This window comes from Orycteropus afer, unplaced genomic scaffold (genome assembly GCF_000298275.1).
Source record: "Orycteropus afer afer isolate SDZICR_OR568_19922 unplaced genomic scaffold, OryAfe1.0 scaffold00026, whole genome shotgun sequence".
In the NCBI taxonomy this organism is placed as follows: domain Eukaryota; kingdom Metazoa; phylum Chordata; class Mammalia; order Tubulidentata; family Orycteropodidae; genus Orycteropus; species Orycteropus afer.
Genome location: NW_006921613.1, coordinates 10,305,745 through 10,324,308, shown reverse-complemented (window position 1 = coordinate 10,324,308; position 18,564 = coordinate 10,305,745). Strand labels below are relative to the sequence as shown.

The window sequence follows — 18,564 nt, the reverse complement described above, 5'->3', positions numbered from 1 at the left end:
CAATGTCAAATTTATTTGAACATTACTATGAAAATGCTACTCAACAGAAAATGTAATAAAGTCACTAAGTAGCTATCAAGCAAATTGCTTCTTATTTTTTGTAGCAAGGAAAAAACACTTTCTTTTTTGGCAAATGGTTCTATAGTTATAGAATATGAAGACACTTAGAACTAATCTCCCCAATATGAAAATGCCCCAAATATCAAGTTGAAAGGCACATACCACTGCCCCAGCAGTTCATTCAAGTTGTCTTTAGCATGTGAAGGTTTAATTGTGCTTTTAGCTTGTTATCAATGCAGTGTGACCTTAAAAAGTGACATCCGTGCATATGTATAATTTCTTTCCAAATGGAACAATCCTCTTCCCCTTTTCTGTTTTTCACTTTCTGAAGATCAACTTTTGTTAGTTCTTTGTTTTATAAAGGACTTAGTCCATGATGGTGCTAGAAAGATGCACTTCACAGTTAGTGCTCTATTTTATTTAGAAACAATGTCCATGTTATCTTTGTCTCATAACACAAATCGGAGAAAGACAGTTTGAGTTTTCTTTGTGATCTGACACAAAAACAGCGTTTCTTGACGTATCAGTAGGATGGTATTTCAATAATGTCATTTGTTGGAATGCAAAAGTCCTGAATTATTATCTTTTCTCACTGGTTGTTTAAGGCTTACTTCACTTCCGGAAGAGATGATTGGCAAACTATTATCCATGTGGTATCTGATAAGGTGGCCAACATTGTCAAATACATGATCCTTGGTCCTCACCTTGAAAAGGAAATACAAATGTAGTTAGGTTAAATACTAACAGTTCTTTTGAAAGATATAAAAAAAATCAGGGGGAAAAAAACCTACACATATCACTGAAATAGATCTTTTACTGAATAAAGAAAATAAAAAAGTACTTTTAAACAGTGTCCCTTGTTAAATAATTTTCTTACTCCTCATTACTTTTTTAAAGCAAACATCTATACAGTTAAGAAAATGGTAAACATTTGTCATCCCAGCCAAGCTTTTAATCAGTCTCTTTGTTATACTATTATTTGATATAGTCTATCATGTCACTATGTCTAGAAATATTTAACTGGTTTGTATACAAACATGGATCCCAGGATCACAGTTATATTCCATCAAAAGAAGCACTTCCATAATCCTCTGTCTCTGCAGGAAGCAAGCCTTTCCTGAGTAGTCTATCTCACCTTGGTGGCTCAACATAAATCCTGTCTTCTCCAAGACACCTGCTCAGACCTTTCTAATGGGAATTCATGTCTCCTTCCTGCAGACTTCACAGTAGCTTATTCACAAATTTTTGTTGTGCAGAACTTCTTGTCAATATGCCAAAATAATTTACTTTCCCTAAGGCTACGCCTTCTCCTATGGGCTTGTCTCCCACATATTTTTGTATCCTCACCCTGTGCATGGGCAGAAGGCATTGCTATCCACATTGACTCCACTGGCTCCTCAGCCTCACCATGTATTGGCCTGTTAGGAGGGTGGCTGGGAACTTTTCAGGAGAGGGAAGGGATGCAGCCAGGGACGAGCTTGTTATTTAATTCTGTAAGCTACTCCCCTAGGAGCTCTGGTAGCATAGTGCCTAAGGCACTTGACTGCTCACCAGAAGGCTGGTGGTTCAAACCCACCAGCCACTCCTCAGAAGGAAGGTTGGGCAATCCTACTTCCGTAGTGATACTGCCTCGGAAACCCAAGGAGGGGTCGCTATGAGTCGGGGCCGACTCGACGGCAAACAACAACAACAACTCCCCTATAAGGGATTCTTTGGGTTCTGTTTACATATGGGTTTTCCGTACATTAACAACATACACATCTATTGGAATAATTGGCAAAATTCAAATATGGACTATGAATTAGATGGTGGTATTGTATCAATGTTAAATGCTCTGATTTTGATCATTGTACTATGACTATGTAAAAGAATATCCTTTTCCTAATACATACTCAAGTATTTAGAGGTAAAAGGGCCAACGTCTCCAACTTACTCTCAAATGTCTTTAAACCTTGAAGATGTTTTTATCTCCTCCATCTCATGCCCAAAACACATCAAATCAGCTCTCCATGTTCTTAATTCCAACTCACTCTGCTCTCCCTTCTATATTTCTCTGGCCTCCATCTGGGTTGAGACCCTCTCTATTTTCACCTATAAGTCTCTAATTTCTTTCTCTATCCCTTATTATTCTCACTCTCTAATCAATCCTGTACACAATGTCAACTCATTCTTCCTAGTACCAAACCAAACCATATTCATATTCACTACCATTGAGTCAATTCTGACTCATAATAACCCCCATTGGGTCTCCAAAACTGTAAATCTTCACAGAAACAGACTGCCTTATCTTTCTTTTGTGGAGTGGCTGGTGGGTTCAAACCATTGACCCTTTGGTTAGCAGCCAAACGTTTTAACCACTACACCACCAGAGCTCCTTCTTCCTAGTACAGAGATTGTAAACTGGCTACTCTGGTCAAAAACTCCACAAAGGCAATTTAGTTTGCTGGGTAGGAGTAGGGTAGTGTTGACCCATAGAGTGCTTTTTAAGTATTCTGAATTAAAAACAAGACTCAGGTTTTGTGGCTTCTTTGAGAAAATCAGATCTGGTGTCACTGCGCCATGACTGTACATGGTAATAACTGGCCAGAGCTGAGTGGTGACTATTCCCATTAGACAAGACAGCACTGTCTAGCTCACCACAGCCCAGCACACCCTATGCCCAGCTTTACTCATTTATAGTACCGGCCTGGCCCTGCAGAGACTGGTGGCTATGGCTCCTCTCACACAGGCTCCTCCAACACTGCCAATGCTTTTCCACTGTTGGCAAATCATACATTCCCACCCCACACTATGGCTCCAGCCAACCTTCCCAGGATCATTTTTCAGCTACAAGCATCCTATGCTCCAGCTGTACATACTAATATTCCACTGCTCTGCCTGCTTGTGGGGTTCTCTGTGTTCTAAATGCCTTCCGTTTGAAACTCTATCTCCTGTCAAGGTTCATCTTAGCTATCAGACCCTTCAATAAGCCTTTTCAGTTTGTCTCAGCCTGAGAAACACCAAAATGCTTTGGTTGAACTTCTTCTATTTCATTCAGCCTTACATTATAATTATTTAAGGATCTATTTCCTGGAATTATAAGTAACCTGACAGCAAAGACTATGTATTTAATACTGAGCAATAGCTAACTGTGAATCCTTGTGTTCATGTAGTAGATATTCATTTGATTTGTAGAACTGGATTGAATAGGACAAAAAGAGGCTGTCCTCCACTTGATACCAGGTTAGTGTTCTACTCTAACTCCTCCATTAACCTCTACTTAACACTTCCTCCTCCAGCTGGAAGCTTCAAGAAAAAGTAAGCCCTTAACCTTGAACACTCTTCAATATCAGGTTTTTAGGTCCATCATTCAGAGTATCCTTAATAGAACAACATCCTATGCAGCCTGTAACAAGAGGCCAGTGATACCTTGCCTTCAGGATCCACCAGGAGAAGATGCTTTGCCTGGCCACCCTGTAGTCCACTCAGCACATATTGACCAGGGGATGTTGCACTCTCTCGAACCAAAAAGTCCCCATCCTTCACCAAGAGGCTCTCTGCTGCCTTCCTGCTCAGCTTGCCATGGTAGCAGTCTTCACTTCGCAGCTGCTGCTTAATATGTGGCAAAGAACATGAGCTGGCAGGCTGGGCTGTGGCACCTGGTTGAACAGTTTCTGGTGCTTCTGAAGTCAGGACACAAAACAGACACAGCACCAAGTTATCTCTTCATTCATGTATTCATTCATTTTGCAAATATAACTTTAGGCCCTACTGAGTGTCAGGCACTGTTTAAATAATACCTTTTTTTTTTTTTTTTTAAAGAACAGATGAAGTTTTTGTTTCAGAGATTTCAACAGGCTGTAATTTAATGGTAGATCCAAACATTGCCTTTGGCTTCTGTTACCAAGAAAGGCTTGCTCAGGTGCAGGAGTTTTCCTTTCAGATGCTAAATGATCTGACCCATGAAAATTGTTTTTTATAAGTGCAGAGAGAGGCTCTTTATGTCCCAGAGGCTATGGGTTAAAGAGAAAGAGGCTTAGTGTTGTACCTGGATTACAGATAGCTCCTAACAACATTCCGGAACCCCTTAAAAGTATCTATAGTAACTAGGGGCTGTGCCCACTTTTCAGCATTTCACATTTTTACAAGTCAAATTACTAATGTGCTTCTAGAGATTCTCCTGACTAAAAACTTTAAAGCTATGCTGAACTTCATAGCATAGCTATTAAATGACTGCTCTGTCATTTGTGTCAGACATTTGCCTGGACAAAGCAGATTTGACCAGATAAACCAAAAACCCAAACCTACTGCCAGTGAATCAATTCTGACTCATAGCGTTCCTATAGGGCACAATATAACTTACCCATAAGGTTTCCAAAGCTGTCAATCCTTATGGAAGCAGACTGCCTCATCTTTTTCCCCATGGAGAGGCTGGTGAGTTTGAACTGCCTAGTATTTGATTAGCAGTCCAATGCTTTAACCACAGTGCCACCAGAGCTCCCTTGACCAGATAAAAGAGGGTGAAAACAGCAGAGAGGTTCTGCAGAATGAATAAGTGCTGCCCAGTGCTGGCGATAAGAAGGTGCATCCAGGCAGCACTTAAAATATTGATAGTCACAGTAATGACTACGTGGGTGTTGTTAGGTGCTGTCAAGTCGATTCTGACTCCTAGTGACCCCATGTGACAATGTGAACTATCCCAGAGGGTTTTCTTGGCTGTAATCTTTACAGAAGCAGATCATCTGGTCTTTCTCCCACAGAGCTTCTGGGTGTAACCACTGGGTCACCTAGGCTCCCATTTACTGAGTATGATTTTGTTGTTAATTGCTATTGATTCCAAGTCATGGCTACCTCAAGTGTGCAGAGCAGAACTACTCCATTGGGTCTTCAAACCTGTGACCTTTTGGAAACAGATTACCAGGCCTTACACCTATAGAGATCTGTATGGGTTATTTTGGGTAGTAGTAAGGCACTTGACTGCTAACCAGAAGGCTGGCAGTTCAAACCCATCAGCCAGTCCTCGGAAGGAAGGTTGGGCAATCTACTTCCCTAGTGATACCGCCTCGGAAACCCAAGGAGGGGTCGTTATGAGTCGGGTCCGACTTGATGGCACATAACAACAACAGTCCAGAGCTTAAGCATTTGCACCATCCAGAGACAGGCACTGCCAATGCTTTACATACATTTTAGCTCATTTATCTATCAAAACTAGGCATGTAAGAGAACGGATGTAGAAGTGTTAAGTGACTTACCCAAAATCGCACTGCCAGTAAATTGTGAATCTGGGATTTGACATCAGATCCATCTGACTTTAAAGCCCCGGTCCTTAATTACCACACTCCAATGCCTTTGATTGGAGGTGAGAATTTTTAGTTTTCAAAACTGGTCTTGCCTCTTTACTCCTGTAGTACTCAACAAGGTCTCTAGTATATAGGCAAGGCTATAAGAGTGATATACAGCATGACCAGAAGTAATGGCATTTGTACACACGAAGCCAAGTAAGAGTTATATGCTTACTATGGTAAATTTGACAGAAAAAAAAAAAAAAAAAACCAGAAAAGCCAGGCTTTGTCTCTTTAAATGCAATAGAGTGTTCACATATCCTTATGTAAAGGTCTGAACAATTCTCTTGACTCAGTTTTACAACTTATGCTGTATGTTTAAATATGGCAAATTTACCAGGAAAATAACTATTGAAACCAGCCTTCATCTTTTTAAACGCAAAGAGGTGATCTCATGTCCTTATGCAGGGATCTTTTCACAAATGAGACATCCTCTTGACTGAGTTTTACAATTTATACATGACCATCCCAGGAACTCATTGCTATAGGCAGTCAGCCAATGCCCTGTAGCCATAATTCAACTCTCCCTTTAATGTGTCATAGTTTTGTCACTACTTAAAAACTTTCCTCTGCAAACCCCATTTGTGACACAGCATTCACAAATGTATCTTTGAAAAAAATATCTGTGGCCTCTGGTAATTGCTGGAAATAATCTCCTCTACAAACATTCAGGTCTTTCTATCGTTGCCAGCAAAAACTGGAAGAAATGCATCCAGAATAGATGAACAATTCTTATAGTTGGCCTCAGTGCTGCAAGCTTTCAGGAATAATGGAGAACTTTTGAGGAGTAGCTCTATGTTTATCAGTGTGTGTGTGTGTGTGTGTGAGAGAGAGAGAGAGAGAGAGAGAGAGAAAGCACAAGCTTGTGTGAGTAAAGGGGTGCAAACATGCATGTGTGTTTATCTGTGCATATGTGTACGTATGTGTGAAAGAGTCTTGTCAGTGAGTAGGGGGTGCATACATGTGTGCATATGTGTCTGTATGCATGTGTATGTGTGTGTAGGCACACACATCTTAGATCATGATGGCTCTTGGTTTATTCTGAGATTATGGTGAAAAGATTTTAGATGAGGACAAAACAAAAGAAAAACAGACATTGTGTCATCTTGAAATGAGGTAACAGATCATCAGCCAGCAGGAGGTCATTGAGAATGTTTTCCTAACACAGTTCTCCAAATTGTTAGCAAAAGGCAAGATAGACTGTTGTGGAAGATTTCAGCCATCCAAGCATTTACTGAAAATCTAATTCTGCTGAAAGCAGGATACCTGACAAACAGTTTTCTTATTTTAACTTTTAAAGTTACACAGGCTAGTTTTTCAAAATCTGGGAACTAAAGAAAAGCAATCACTTGTGGTCTCACCACCAAATAAAACCACCATTAACACCACGACGCATTATCTATTCTTTTGGTCTCTTATTTATTTATTTATTTATTTTGGTCCCTTTTTTAAGTAAAGGTGATTTTGCAAAAGATAGTCATCATCTAAATATTGTTTTTATATATAATATATTGTTGACTTGATTTAATGACAATACATTTTCTCAGAAGTAATGACAGTAAAGGAAGCAACAGGAAGACCCCTCTTTATTTGAGACCATTCTTGCAAAAGTGATAGGACTTAGGAAAGAGAGTAGTTAGGTCATCTTAAAGTTCCTATTAGCAAATAATAGGATATATTGTAGGAGCTCTGGTGGCATAGTGTCTAAGGCATTTGACTGCTAATCAGAAGGCTGGTGGTTCAAACCCACCAGCCACTCCTCGGAAGGAAGACTGGGTAATCTACTTCTGTAGAAATCTGCCTTGGAAACCCAAGGAGGGGTCTCTATGAGTCGGATCTGACTTGATGGCCATGAGCATGAGAGGATATACTGTTCACAATTGTAACATGCAAACTCTGGATTAAACAATTGCAAATAATGCCAATGAAGAAGGAAGGATAAGGCATTTAAAGAAACCAATGTGAACTGTGAAGACAGCATATTGATTAACTCAAATTTAAAAAAGCACATATAAAAGGATGTTTATTTTAATATTGATTATTAGCAAATAACTGGTTTTCAGATGTCCATTAATAGGAGGCTGGCTATATAAATTATGACACATACTATGGAGCAAGTGAAAATGGAGCAATTGAAATTATTGGTTCTCCATCTTTGTAGCAAAGCAAATTTGTCCCAAGACAACCTTAGAAGCCAACAAGCTTCAACACTGTATTAAAACAAAAAACAAAAAAAACAGTTTTTGTTTATTTATTTTTCAGCTGATTGTGGGCTTTTGCCTTATGTTACTTTTACTTATTTATTTGTGTTCCTGTTTATACGCTATTAGAAGAGATCTCTAAAATAGAAGACCAAGTGTAGAAGCAACTACAGAATCAAATGTAGAAGAAGATTATCATAAATTTCCATTTATTTTTAAACAGTGATAGATAAATACTCATCTATATATTAAAATTCTGAAAGGAATCAGAAGAAACTGATCTAAGGAGTTGGATGGGAGATGAGGGCAGGGGAAGGAGCATTTTCTTTTTCATTTTATACCATCTTTACTATTTAAACTCCTTCCATAAACACTTACTCTACTTTTTTTTTCTTGCAACTTACATTTTATTCCTAACAATATATCATAGACATTATCCCAGCTACATAGATAACACTTTATTTATTTGTTTATTGGTAAATAATTTTAAAGCAAACAGTAACGATCATATCATTATGTCCACACATATTTCAATATGCATCTCTAAAAATCAAGGGCACTTTCTATTTGAAACAACCTTCGTATTACTTTTAAATTAAAAATAGTTTATAAAACATACATCCTAAGTCAGATTAGCCACATGAGTAAGAAGAGAAATACTTACAGATATTCAAGTAGCAGAAAGTTATACTGTGGTAGAGAAAGTCGTCTACCAGTATCTGTTCTCCTTTCATTAATTTACACAGCTGCTAAATTTTAGCTGGGTACATGCCCATACACCTGGAGCAAATCTCTAGCCTTCCTTGGAGCTAGATATGTCTACATGACTAAGTTCTCCAATGGTGGGTGAGAAGAAATATGTCTGTCACTTCTGAATTATGCCCTTTACAGGAATGCCTGGGCACTCCCCTTGATAATCTCTCTTTTCCATCAGCCGAATTAGATGTGATGGTGAGAGACCGGGTAGCCACCTTGGACCAGAGATGGAAGCCTCGTGTCAAGAACAGCAAAGCAGACTGATAGTCCTGGACCACCAACCTCTAGTCTGTCAGGCAAAAGAAATAAACTTTGGTCCTTTCTTAAACCACAGGTTGGTTGGTTTGTTTGGTCTCTTTATCACACCTTAGACAGAAACTAATAATAAACTGATAGAAAAATTAGAGAGTATCAGAACTAATGATTTTCTTTTGCTGTGTTTGATAAGAACAGAGACAGGATCAAAACTTTTCCTATGTTGGAAAAATCACAGGATGAATTGAGGAGCCCTGAGAGCAAGCTTGAGGGATAGAAAGTTTGTCTCCTTGCATTTCTTTTGTTTTGTCTTGTTTTTCTGAAATGATCAGTAAGCATTTGTCTGGATAAGGGAGGCTAAGTGTGCCTAAAGAGACTAAAAAGGAATTTTGTGGGGAGAAGGAAGGAAATAGATGAAAATATTGAGGTGAAAAGGGTTACAGGGGTATCTAGAATATTTTGCAGAAAAGTGCTTGTAAAGTTACTCCTCTTCCATCTCTTTACTAAATTTTCTTAAATCAACATTATTTACCAGTGGCTTTGGAGTTGCATTTAATCTGGGCATTGGGGGTGGGTGGGGTGGGAGAGTGATGGTAAACTGAAATTAACCTCAAGGAGGCAGTGAGAGGTTCAGGAGGGCTGTGACACTTAAAATCCTAACAGAAAATAGGGTGAGAAGGTTGTTGTTGGGTACCACAAGTAGATTATGACCCCATGTGACAGAGTAAAACTGCCCCACAGGGTTTTTGTGGCTATAATATTTAAGGGAGCAGATCACAATGTTTTTCTCCTTTGGAGCCACTAAGTGAGTTTGAACTGCCAACCTTTCAGTTAGTAGCCAAGCACTTAATCATTGTACCACTAGGACTCCTACAGAAAATAAAGAGTGAACAGGTACCAGGGGCCTAAATTATTAAACATGTTGCCATCAAGGCAGAGAGAAAGGGTGAAAAAAAAGGGAAGGCTGGAGTCAGTGAAAACACATTTTGACGGTACAGTTTTGGCCAGAGTAGGCCTTATTTACTTTTGAATGATAGTAGGAATTTTGTTATGAATTAATTTTATGTTTTCATATTATTGAATTGTCTATGCCACTCCTCGGAAGAAAGGTTGGGCAATCTACTTCCATAGTGATACTTACTGCCTTGGAAACCCAAGGAGGGGTCGCTATGAGTCGGGTCCGACTCAAGGCACATAACAACAACAACAACATGACAAAAGGCAACGTTTCTTTGCTTGAGTTATATTTTTTAATATCAAAGACTTGATTATAAAGAAACTAGAGTTGCTGATCAAAGAATATCCTAGAATACCTCATCTGGGCCACCTACTAAATAAGTTTTCTAATATGTTATGGCTCTAAAAAGTCCATGAGATGGAAGCTGTACTCTGGTAAGTTGTTTTTAAAACCCAGGGCTAAGAAACTTTTTTTCAAAAAGTTGTCCCTCTAACAAATAGTAGTTATCCTACCAGGGGGATACTTTATATTGAACAATTGAGTAAGCTTACTGCAGAAAATGAATTAATTTCATACCTCATCATCCACTGCACAGGATGCCCTCATGGTGGCACAAAGATGTGCCAGATCTACCTCCAAGGAAGGACCAGTTGCCCCAGGTGTCAGCAGGCAGCTTCCAGCTGTCTGTCCCTTTAGGGTTTACCTCAGGTGCAAAAAACTGTTGTGCCCAAGGGCTTGGCCTTCCTAGTGTAGTGGCCATCCAAAGACTTATATCAGTGTGGCTATAAAGCCCCAGCCATCTTGGCCCAATGTGGAACAGTTGTGACAGGCAACATATCTATGTGGTTGGTGAAACACTGTCAGGCTTGCCTCATAGTTCAACCTCTCCCTCTCTGCCCAATCTTGCTTTCTTCCCCTCCTTTTCTGATCTTGATCCCAATAAGGGTCCTACACATCATACTCCACTTCATTGTCTGCATGCAGAGAACTCAACGTGGTTGGCTGGGTGCCAAGAGTGCCCTTTGAAAGTTGGAGAAAAGATGAATCGCTTGCCACTCAGGTGGCAATGAGAGCTTTTGTTTCTTAGTCTAGAGTCAAGGGTGATACAAAGGGTTAACACACTTGGCTGCTAACTGAAAGGGTCAAGTCCACCCTGAGGCACCTCAGAAGAAAGACCTCTCATCTGTTTCTTAAAAATAAGCCATTAACTTGGGACAATAGTCACAGGGGACATCAAGCTCAATTGGCATAACATACTACACAAAAACATTGTTCCACATCCTTCTTTGGCGAGTAGTGACTGAGATCTTAAAAGCTTACAAGCAGCCATCTAGATGCAACGATGGGTCTCTCCTCACCCAGAGCAAAGAAGAATGAAGAAACCCAAAGATTCATGGAAAGAATTAGTCCTAGTGACTGGTACACCATGCGATCCTCAGCCTATATGACTATGAGACCAAAAGAACTAGATGGTATCTGGCTGCTACTGTCAACCACTTGGAGGGGGATCTATGTAGGAGATCCTGGATAGAGAGGGAGAATAATGTGGAACAAAACTCAAAATCATTTTGGGAAAAAAAAAAAAAGCGGGGGGACGACTAGGTTTGCTGGTCCGATGGAGCCTGGTGGAACCACTGAGACTACGGCCCCTAGCTGCCTTCAGGTCTGGAATTGAACCCACACCTGTGGCTTCCAGCCAAACAAAAGACAGGAATATGAGTTGAACATTTACCTCAAGTAGATATACTCCGTGGAGAGAACAATCATGGGAGAAAGAAGGGCTGCTTATGCACAGAGAGACAGCTCAGGGGACAGGAGTGCACGGAGGGATGGACACAGGGAAGAGGTAACTATGGGGAGAAGTGGGAGGGTAGCTGTTGCCTTGTGGTGAACTGTGGTCAATGTCATGAGACAAAGTGTATGTGAACTGCTGTATGGAAAGTGAATTTGCTCTGTAAATTTTCACCCAAATCACAATAAAATAAGCCATTGAAAACCCTCTGGAGCACAGTTCTGCTCAGACACACATGGGGATACCATGAGTCTAATTGACTCAATGGCAACTCGTTTAACTGGTTTTCATGAAGCTGAGGTTTAGCAAAATCTCCTAAAGGGAGATTTAAAATTTAAAAATTTTGTCTTCTCATTACAGCAATACTCAGTTAGAAAGTTGCCCTTGGCAGTTCAGGAGAGAGAGACTTCTTAGGCTAGTGAAGGACTTTCTCAGTGACTGGTTCTCCATGTGTGGAGCAAACCAAATTCATCACCACGCCAATCTCTGAACCCCACAACCTCCAGCATTTTAGGAAAAGCATTTTTTGTTTATTTATTTTTCAGCTAATTGTGGGCTTTTGGCTTGTTTTACTTTTATTTATTAATTTATGTTCCTGTTTATGCATTTATCTTCTGGAAGCAATTTGGCAGGAAATTGTTTGTCTTACTGTATTTCACTCTCAGTACATGGTTGAAGGGAGCTCCAGTAGCATAGTGGCTAAAGCACTTGACTGCTAACCAGAAGGCTGGCGGTTCAAACCCACCAGCCACTCCTTGGAAGGAAGGTTGGGCAATCCTACTTCCGTAGTGATACTGCCTCGGAAACCCAAGGAGGGGTCCCTATGAATCAGGGCCGACTCGAGGGCACATAACAACAACAACAACAACGTGGTTGAAAGGAGTCATATTATTTTAGTGCTGTTTAGATGACTTACCAAGGGTTTTTCATATATTTATTTTTTTTCTCTCCCACCTCCTTTTTTTTTAATGCTGTGATTTGGGTGAAAATTTACAAAGCAAATTCATTTTCCATTCAACAGTTCATACACATTTTGTTTCGTGACATTGATTGCAATGCCCACAATGCAACAACTCTCCCACTTCCTCCCTATGGTTACCTTTTCCCTTCTTTTCTATGCCTTCCTGTCCTCTGAGCTTTCTCCCTGCACAAATCACCCATGGTTGAATGTTTTAAGGAGTATACCCACCTAGTATAATTGTTCACCTTGTAGGCCAGTCTATTGTTTCAATGGAAGTTAAGCCACTGGGAGTGAGTTCAATTCCAGGCCTGAAGGGTAATTAGGGGCCATAGTTTTAGGGGTTTCACCAGTCTTTATTAGACTAGTAAGCCTGGTCTTTTTTGTGATTTTGAGTTTTGTTCCACATTTTTCTCCCACTCTATCCAGGATTTCCAATTCTGATCCCTTTTTGAGTGGTTGGCAGTAGTAGCCAGGCACCATCTAGTTCTTCTGAGACCAAGGGTTTTTTTAAGTGAATAAAAAAAATTAATACCATCACAAAATAGAATGGAAATAGTGACTATCATTTCTTATGCAAACAAATTTAAATTATCTCCTGGAATCGACAGGATTCTGGAATTAGTCCTTCTTTCAGTAAAAGTAGGAGCTCTGGTAGCATAGTGCCTAAGGCATTTGATTGCTAATGAGAAGGTTGGTGGTTCATGCCCACCAGCCACTCTTCGGAAGGAAGATTGGGTGATCTACTTCCATAGTGATACCACTTCAGTAACCCAAGGAGGGATTGCTATGAGTCAGACACGACATGATAGCAGTGAGTTTGGTTTGGTTTTGGTTCAATAGAAGTAAAGAGCTCTAGTGGTGTAGTGCCTAAGGCATTTGACTGCTAACCAGAAGGTGGGTAGTTCAAATCCACCAGCCACTCCATGGAAGAAGATTGGGCAATCTACTTCTGTAAATATTTACCACTTTGGAAACCCAAGGGGGGTCACTATGAGTTGGAATCGACTCAATGGCAGTGAGTTTTCTTTTTTTTTTTTTCCCCCCATTAAAAGTGTGCAGAAGAAACCAAAAGTTGGGGGTAAATCTAAAGTATTTGAAAGGATTGTTCAAAATCTAAGTGCTAAAATCTTAAAGCCTAGAACATCTCAAAGTTCTAATCTATATTAAATGGAGTGAAGGACTGGGGTAAATAGGATCCCAGCTCCATGGAAATGAGGCCAAGGAAATAACCTTCCTTAAAATCAGTGTAGTGGCTTAAAAAACCAAAACTACCAAACCCACTGCTATCAAGTTGATTCCGACTCATAGTGACCCTGTGAGACAGAGAAGTGCCTCATACGGTTTCCAAGGCTGTAATTTTTATGGAAGCAGACTGTCTCATCTGTCTCCGCAGAGCTGTGGGTGGGTTTGAATCACTGATGCTTTGGTTAGCAGCTGAATGCTTCAACCACTGGACAACAAATAGCTCCTGTAGCTTAAGTAAAAACCAATCCCCTTGTCATCAAGTTGATTCCAACTCATAGCAACCCTATAGGACAGAGTAGAACTGCCTTGTAGGGTTTTCAAAGCTGTAAATCTTTATGGAAGCAGACTGCCACATCTTTCTCCTGCCAAGCTGCTGTTGGTTTTGAACCACTGATATTTTGGTTAGCATCTCAATGCTTTAATGACAGCACCACCAGATCTCTGTGGCTTAAACAGTGGTCCCAAAAACATATGGCCAAGTCTTAACCATTAGTACATGTAAATGTGATCTATTTGGACATAGGGTCTTTGAGATGTAATTAAGTTAAGACTCTTAAGATGAGATCATCCTAGGTTTAGAATGGATTCTAATTCCTATCATTTACGTCCTTATAAAGGAAAGGAGAGGGAGATCTGAGATAGAGACACAGAGGAGAAAACAATGTGAAGGAGGCAGTGACTGGAGTGATGCATCAACAAGCCAAGGAACAAGAAGGATTACCAGTGTTTCCCAGAAGCTGGGAGAGAAGCATGGAATGGACTTTCCCTTAGAGTCTCCAAAGACAACCTTGTGACACCCTGATTTCAGACTACTGGCCTCTAGACTGTGAGAGAATAGATTTCTGTTATTTCAAGCCTGACTCATAGCAACCCCTCCTTGGGTTGCCGAGGTGGTAGCTCTATAGTAGATTGCCCAATCTTCCTTCTGAGGAGTGGCTGGTGGGTTTGAGCCACCAGCCTTCTGGTTAGCAGTCACATGCCTTAGGCATTAAGCTACCAGAGCTCTCTAAATTTGTGGTAAGTTGTTATATATGCCAGTCCCAGAAAACTAATACACAGGGTTTAGAATTTTTAGGTGTAATCATTTTTGTTACTCTTTAAAAGCCTGATTGTACACTTTAAATATGCTTTCAAAAAATTACATCCTATTAAAGGGAGCAACTTGTAGCTAGAAGATGCTAGTCCTGCAGTTTCTGGAGGTTAATTAGGGCCACTGATGAATAAAAAATTGGATACTGCATTAGTTAAGATGCTAAGGGCAACAAGTAACTAAAAAAAAAAAAAAAAACTAAACTTAAACTCACTGAATCAATAAAGGGAATTTATTCACTCAGCTAAGATGCTCAGAGTAGAGTGATACCATACAAGGCTGGACTTCTAGCCTCCACAGTTGTGACAGAATCAATTTCTGTTGCTTTAGCCACCTGTTGTCGTGTGCCGTCAAGTCAATTCTGACTCACAATCTGATTGCCAGGTCTTTTCTCCTGCAGAGCTCCTGGTAGGTTTGAATTTTCGAACTTTCAGTTAGCAGTTGAGTAAGTGTTTAACCACTGCATCACCAAGACTCCTTCAGGCCACCTACTTTGTGACAATTTGTTTTCTCAGCCCTTGGAAATGAATATAGACAGTGAGCAGTGACTTACTTCCACGGTGCCATGGGCTCCCAAGTGTTTGAGCTGAACTTTGATTTTGAGCAGAGCCAAGTGTACTTTGAAGAGCCTGCGTATTAATGTAGCAGGGGTCATCGAAGAGATCCACTCGACACGTGTGCTTCATTAATGAGGCGTCTTGTTGGAACTGTACCCCTCTCTCATGGGCATGACCTGTAGTGACGAGTGGTGATCAATGCATTATGTTTTTGGTTTTTAAAAAGAAATAAAATCTCGTTTGAGTCTAGAATTGAGAGGAGGTGAAAAGTCACCTTCACCCCATACTGGGATTGAACACTGACATTTAGGCTTGACCTATAAAAACAAGCCATTTAACTTTTTATCTATGAAAAACAGAGAGTTTGGGATGGATAATCTCTAGCATCCTTTTAGTCATATTATCAGGAGTCAGAATCACTGACTTGAGCTACATAGAACTCTTGTGTCTCCTGTAAAAAGAAGTGTAATGAGAGATGATTAACATATGGGCTACAATTGTGCACAGGCATATTGTTGGCTACTTCTTTTTCAGAGATATCATAAAAGTAAGGAGCTCTGGTGGCTTAGTGCTTAAGGCCTAGTGCCTAAGTTATTAGATTGCTAACCAGAAGGCTGGCAGTTCAAACCCACCAGCCACTCCTTGGAAGGAAGGTTGGACAATTTACTTCAAAAGTGATATGGCCTCGGAAACTCAAGGAGGTGTCGCTATAAGTCAGATCTGACTTGATGGCAGTGTGTTTGGTTTTTGGTTTTTGTAAAAGCAAGAGAAACACTGGCCTCAAGGAAAAGCACCTGTCTTTGGCTTCCTTTTCCTTCCCTGACCTGCCCTTCAGCTGACCCACTGCTTTAATAGCAGATAAGTGACAAGAAGAAAGATCCAGAGGGACAGCCAGGGAAAGAAAAGGGTGACTGCCTTGGCAAACAGCACAAACCAGCACACACCAGGGATCATATCCATCTTGTCTATGCTGCAATCCCTGCTCCTCACACATGCCTGGCCACAATAGCACATAACCACTAGTTATTAAATGAATGGATATTAGCACCATATTTTACTACCCAATGGCATGACACACTTTGTACATTCCAGATGGTTCTGTCCCAAGAATCTTGGGATAGGATAGTTTTCCTTATCTGTTTAAACAAGCACATTTATAATTTTGGCCAAATGTGCAATAGAATCCTATGAGGCTGAACTTGAAGCAGTGACATTTTGTCGCCTTATGGTAAAACATCCATCCCTCTGTTGCTTCAGTCATTTAACCCCTGAGATGTGGTCCAAGAAGAACCAATGTCATACTGGATTTCTCATTATGGTGAACAATGCTTTGATTCTTATAACTCAGATTATGGAAACTGAACAGGTACACCAAGCAGAAGTCTGTTCCTCTTTTACTCTTTGGTCTGTCAGCTGTCACATGTCACCTTGTCATCTATCATACTCAGTCTTTGGGATTTCCTGAAGAAGGAGAGACATTTTTACAGATGGAAGTCTTCACCAGACACCTTGCTTGTTTATTGCACTTTTCAACATTTTATAGCTTCCATTTGCTTAGTTAAGTCGGTTTATGAATTATATTATCTAATTTAAGTTAAAGGAGCGCTGGTAGTGTAGTGCCTAAGGCACTTGACTGCTAACCAGAAGGCTGGTGGTTCAAACCCACCAGCCACTCCTCCGAAGGCTGGGCAATCTACTTCTGTAGTGATACCACCTTGGCAACCCAAGGAGGGGTTGCTATGAGTTGGGTCCAACTTGACAACACATAACAACAACAACAATTTAAGTTCAGCTGGCTTTCATGAATAGTCAAGTGGCTAAAGAGATCATTGTCAAAGAAATCAAGGGTGGAAGGTAATTCTTTTACTCATTGTGCAAGTTCCTCATTAGCTGTCATATCAGCTTATAAATAAGAATGATCTAATCACATCAGAAGTGTGTCCCTCCCAAAGAGAAAATTGTCAAGATTAATTGAAATGTGGATGTATATCTATTATCTTTATCAATAAATGCCTTAAATAATGTATCCTGAGATAGTATTTGGCCATTTTGATTAGCAAAACATTTTAAAACTATTTATCTTTAACTCTGACTCAAAAATGTTATAGTTTATCATGCTTTATGACACAACATAATATTTAGTACATGTGTATATAACTTATAAATGATTTACTAAACTTATTTAGGAGTTATTTAGGAATGCCTGTGCATAAAAATTCCCTGAAAGAGAAGTATGATCAAAAGTATTGGCAAATAGCTAAGCACTCTAGTTCTAAATTCTGATGGACCTGAGTTCAAATCCTTTGGTACCTCTTACCGGCATGGCTTGGAAAAGTTACTTAACTTCTCTAAGACTCAGTTCTTATCTGTAACATGGGGCTGCCTAGTTTATTATGGATTTGTGATGATTAAATTAAATATTTGTGAAATATTGAGCTTAGTGCCTGCCTCATAATAGGCGTAATAGGCATTCAACAAATAGTTTCCATTACTGTTAGTTGTTTATTAATTCACTGACACTGGGCCTCTGCACATCTTGTTGCAATATCCTCTCTCCTCCCTTTCTTTACCTGACTCTTATTTATCCTTCACAATTTTGCTCTGAAACCACTTCCTTCAGGAAGCCTTCCCCGCCTCAGGTTGGCTAAGGTACCATTCCATGATACATTGAATTTACTGGTTTACTTGTCTTCCCCTTGACATTGCAAATTCCTTGGGTCCTTGAGGAGAGACTAGAGCCCATTTATCTTTGTATTTTCTGTATCTTCAGTGCCTGGTATGAAGCAGGTGCTCAAAAGAAAAATGTTTGTCAGCTGAATGAACAAATGATTGAGGGTCTACCCAACTTTCCTTTCCCAGCATATCTAACTCAGTCATGTTCTCAGGACCCTGAATCAACATTCAGCCCTGATTCACAGGGTGCTGACTCATCTGCCCCTCACAAAGCATCACTGTGAGCTAACCACATCAAGTTGGCCATTCCATAGGATCACAAAATTGTTATTATCTGTGTCCAATCTCTCTTGAAAACTGTCACTTGTCTTTGTCAAATGTGCTATTATTATTAAGTCAGCAATTTTGTCTTAAATGAAAAAAAAAAAGAAAGAAAGAAAGCTACCCCACCTTGTACCCAAATTTAAAATCATTCTAGGTTAAAGTGTGTGGTTGGCAAGAACACATGCCAGCCATTCTGAATTTTGAAAGTTCTTTTTGCCAAGTATTACTCCAAGAACTGATCCAATCTGCCTAAGAGAAGCTTTGTGGTAGAAAGTAAATATATACACAGACAGTGCATATACTGTAAGTACCAAAAAATTTAAGAGCAAGCCCTTAGGGTTTGTGGAAATTTAACATCTCTTTGATTAAAA

At 39.9% G+C, this 18,564-nt stretch overlaps 1 protein-coding gene across 1 annotated transcript in view; it reads right to left on the bottom strand.

The window, feature by feature from the left end:
- Positions 1–608: 608 nt before the first annotated feature.
- The window catches only part of SHC4 (SHC adaptor protein 4), a 174,349-nt gene continuing 156,393 nt past the window's right edge, over positions 609–18,564 (bottom strand). Inside the window, exons 10-12 of the mRNA XM_007935202.2 lie at positions 15,193–15,372; positions 3,469–3,722; positions 609–764 (exon numbers count right to left, since the gene is read on the bottom strand). Coding sequence (XP_007933393.1) covers positions 609–764; positions 3,469–3,722; positions 15,193–15,372 — 590 coding nt within the window. The remainder of the gene's footprint in view (positions 765–3,468; positions 3,723–15,192; positions 15,373–18,564) is intronic.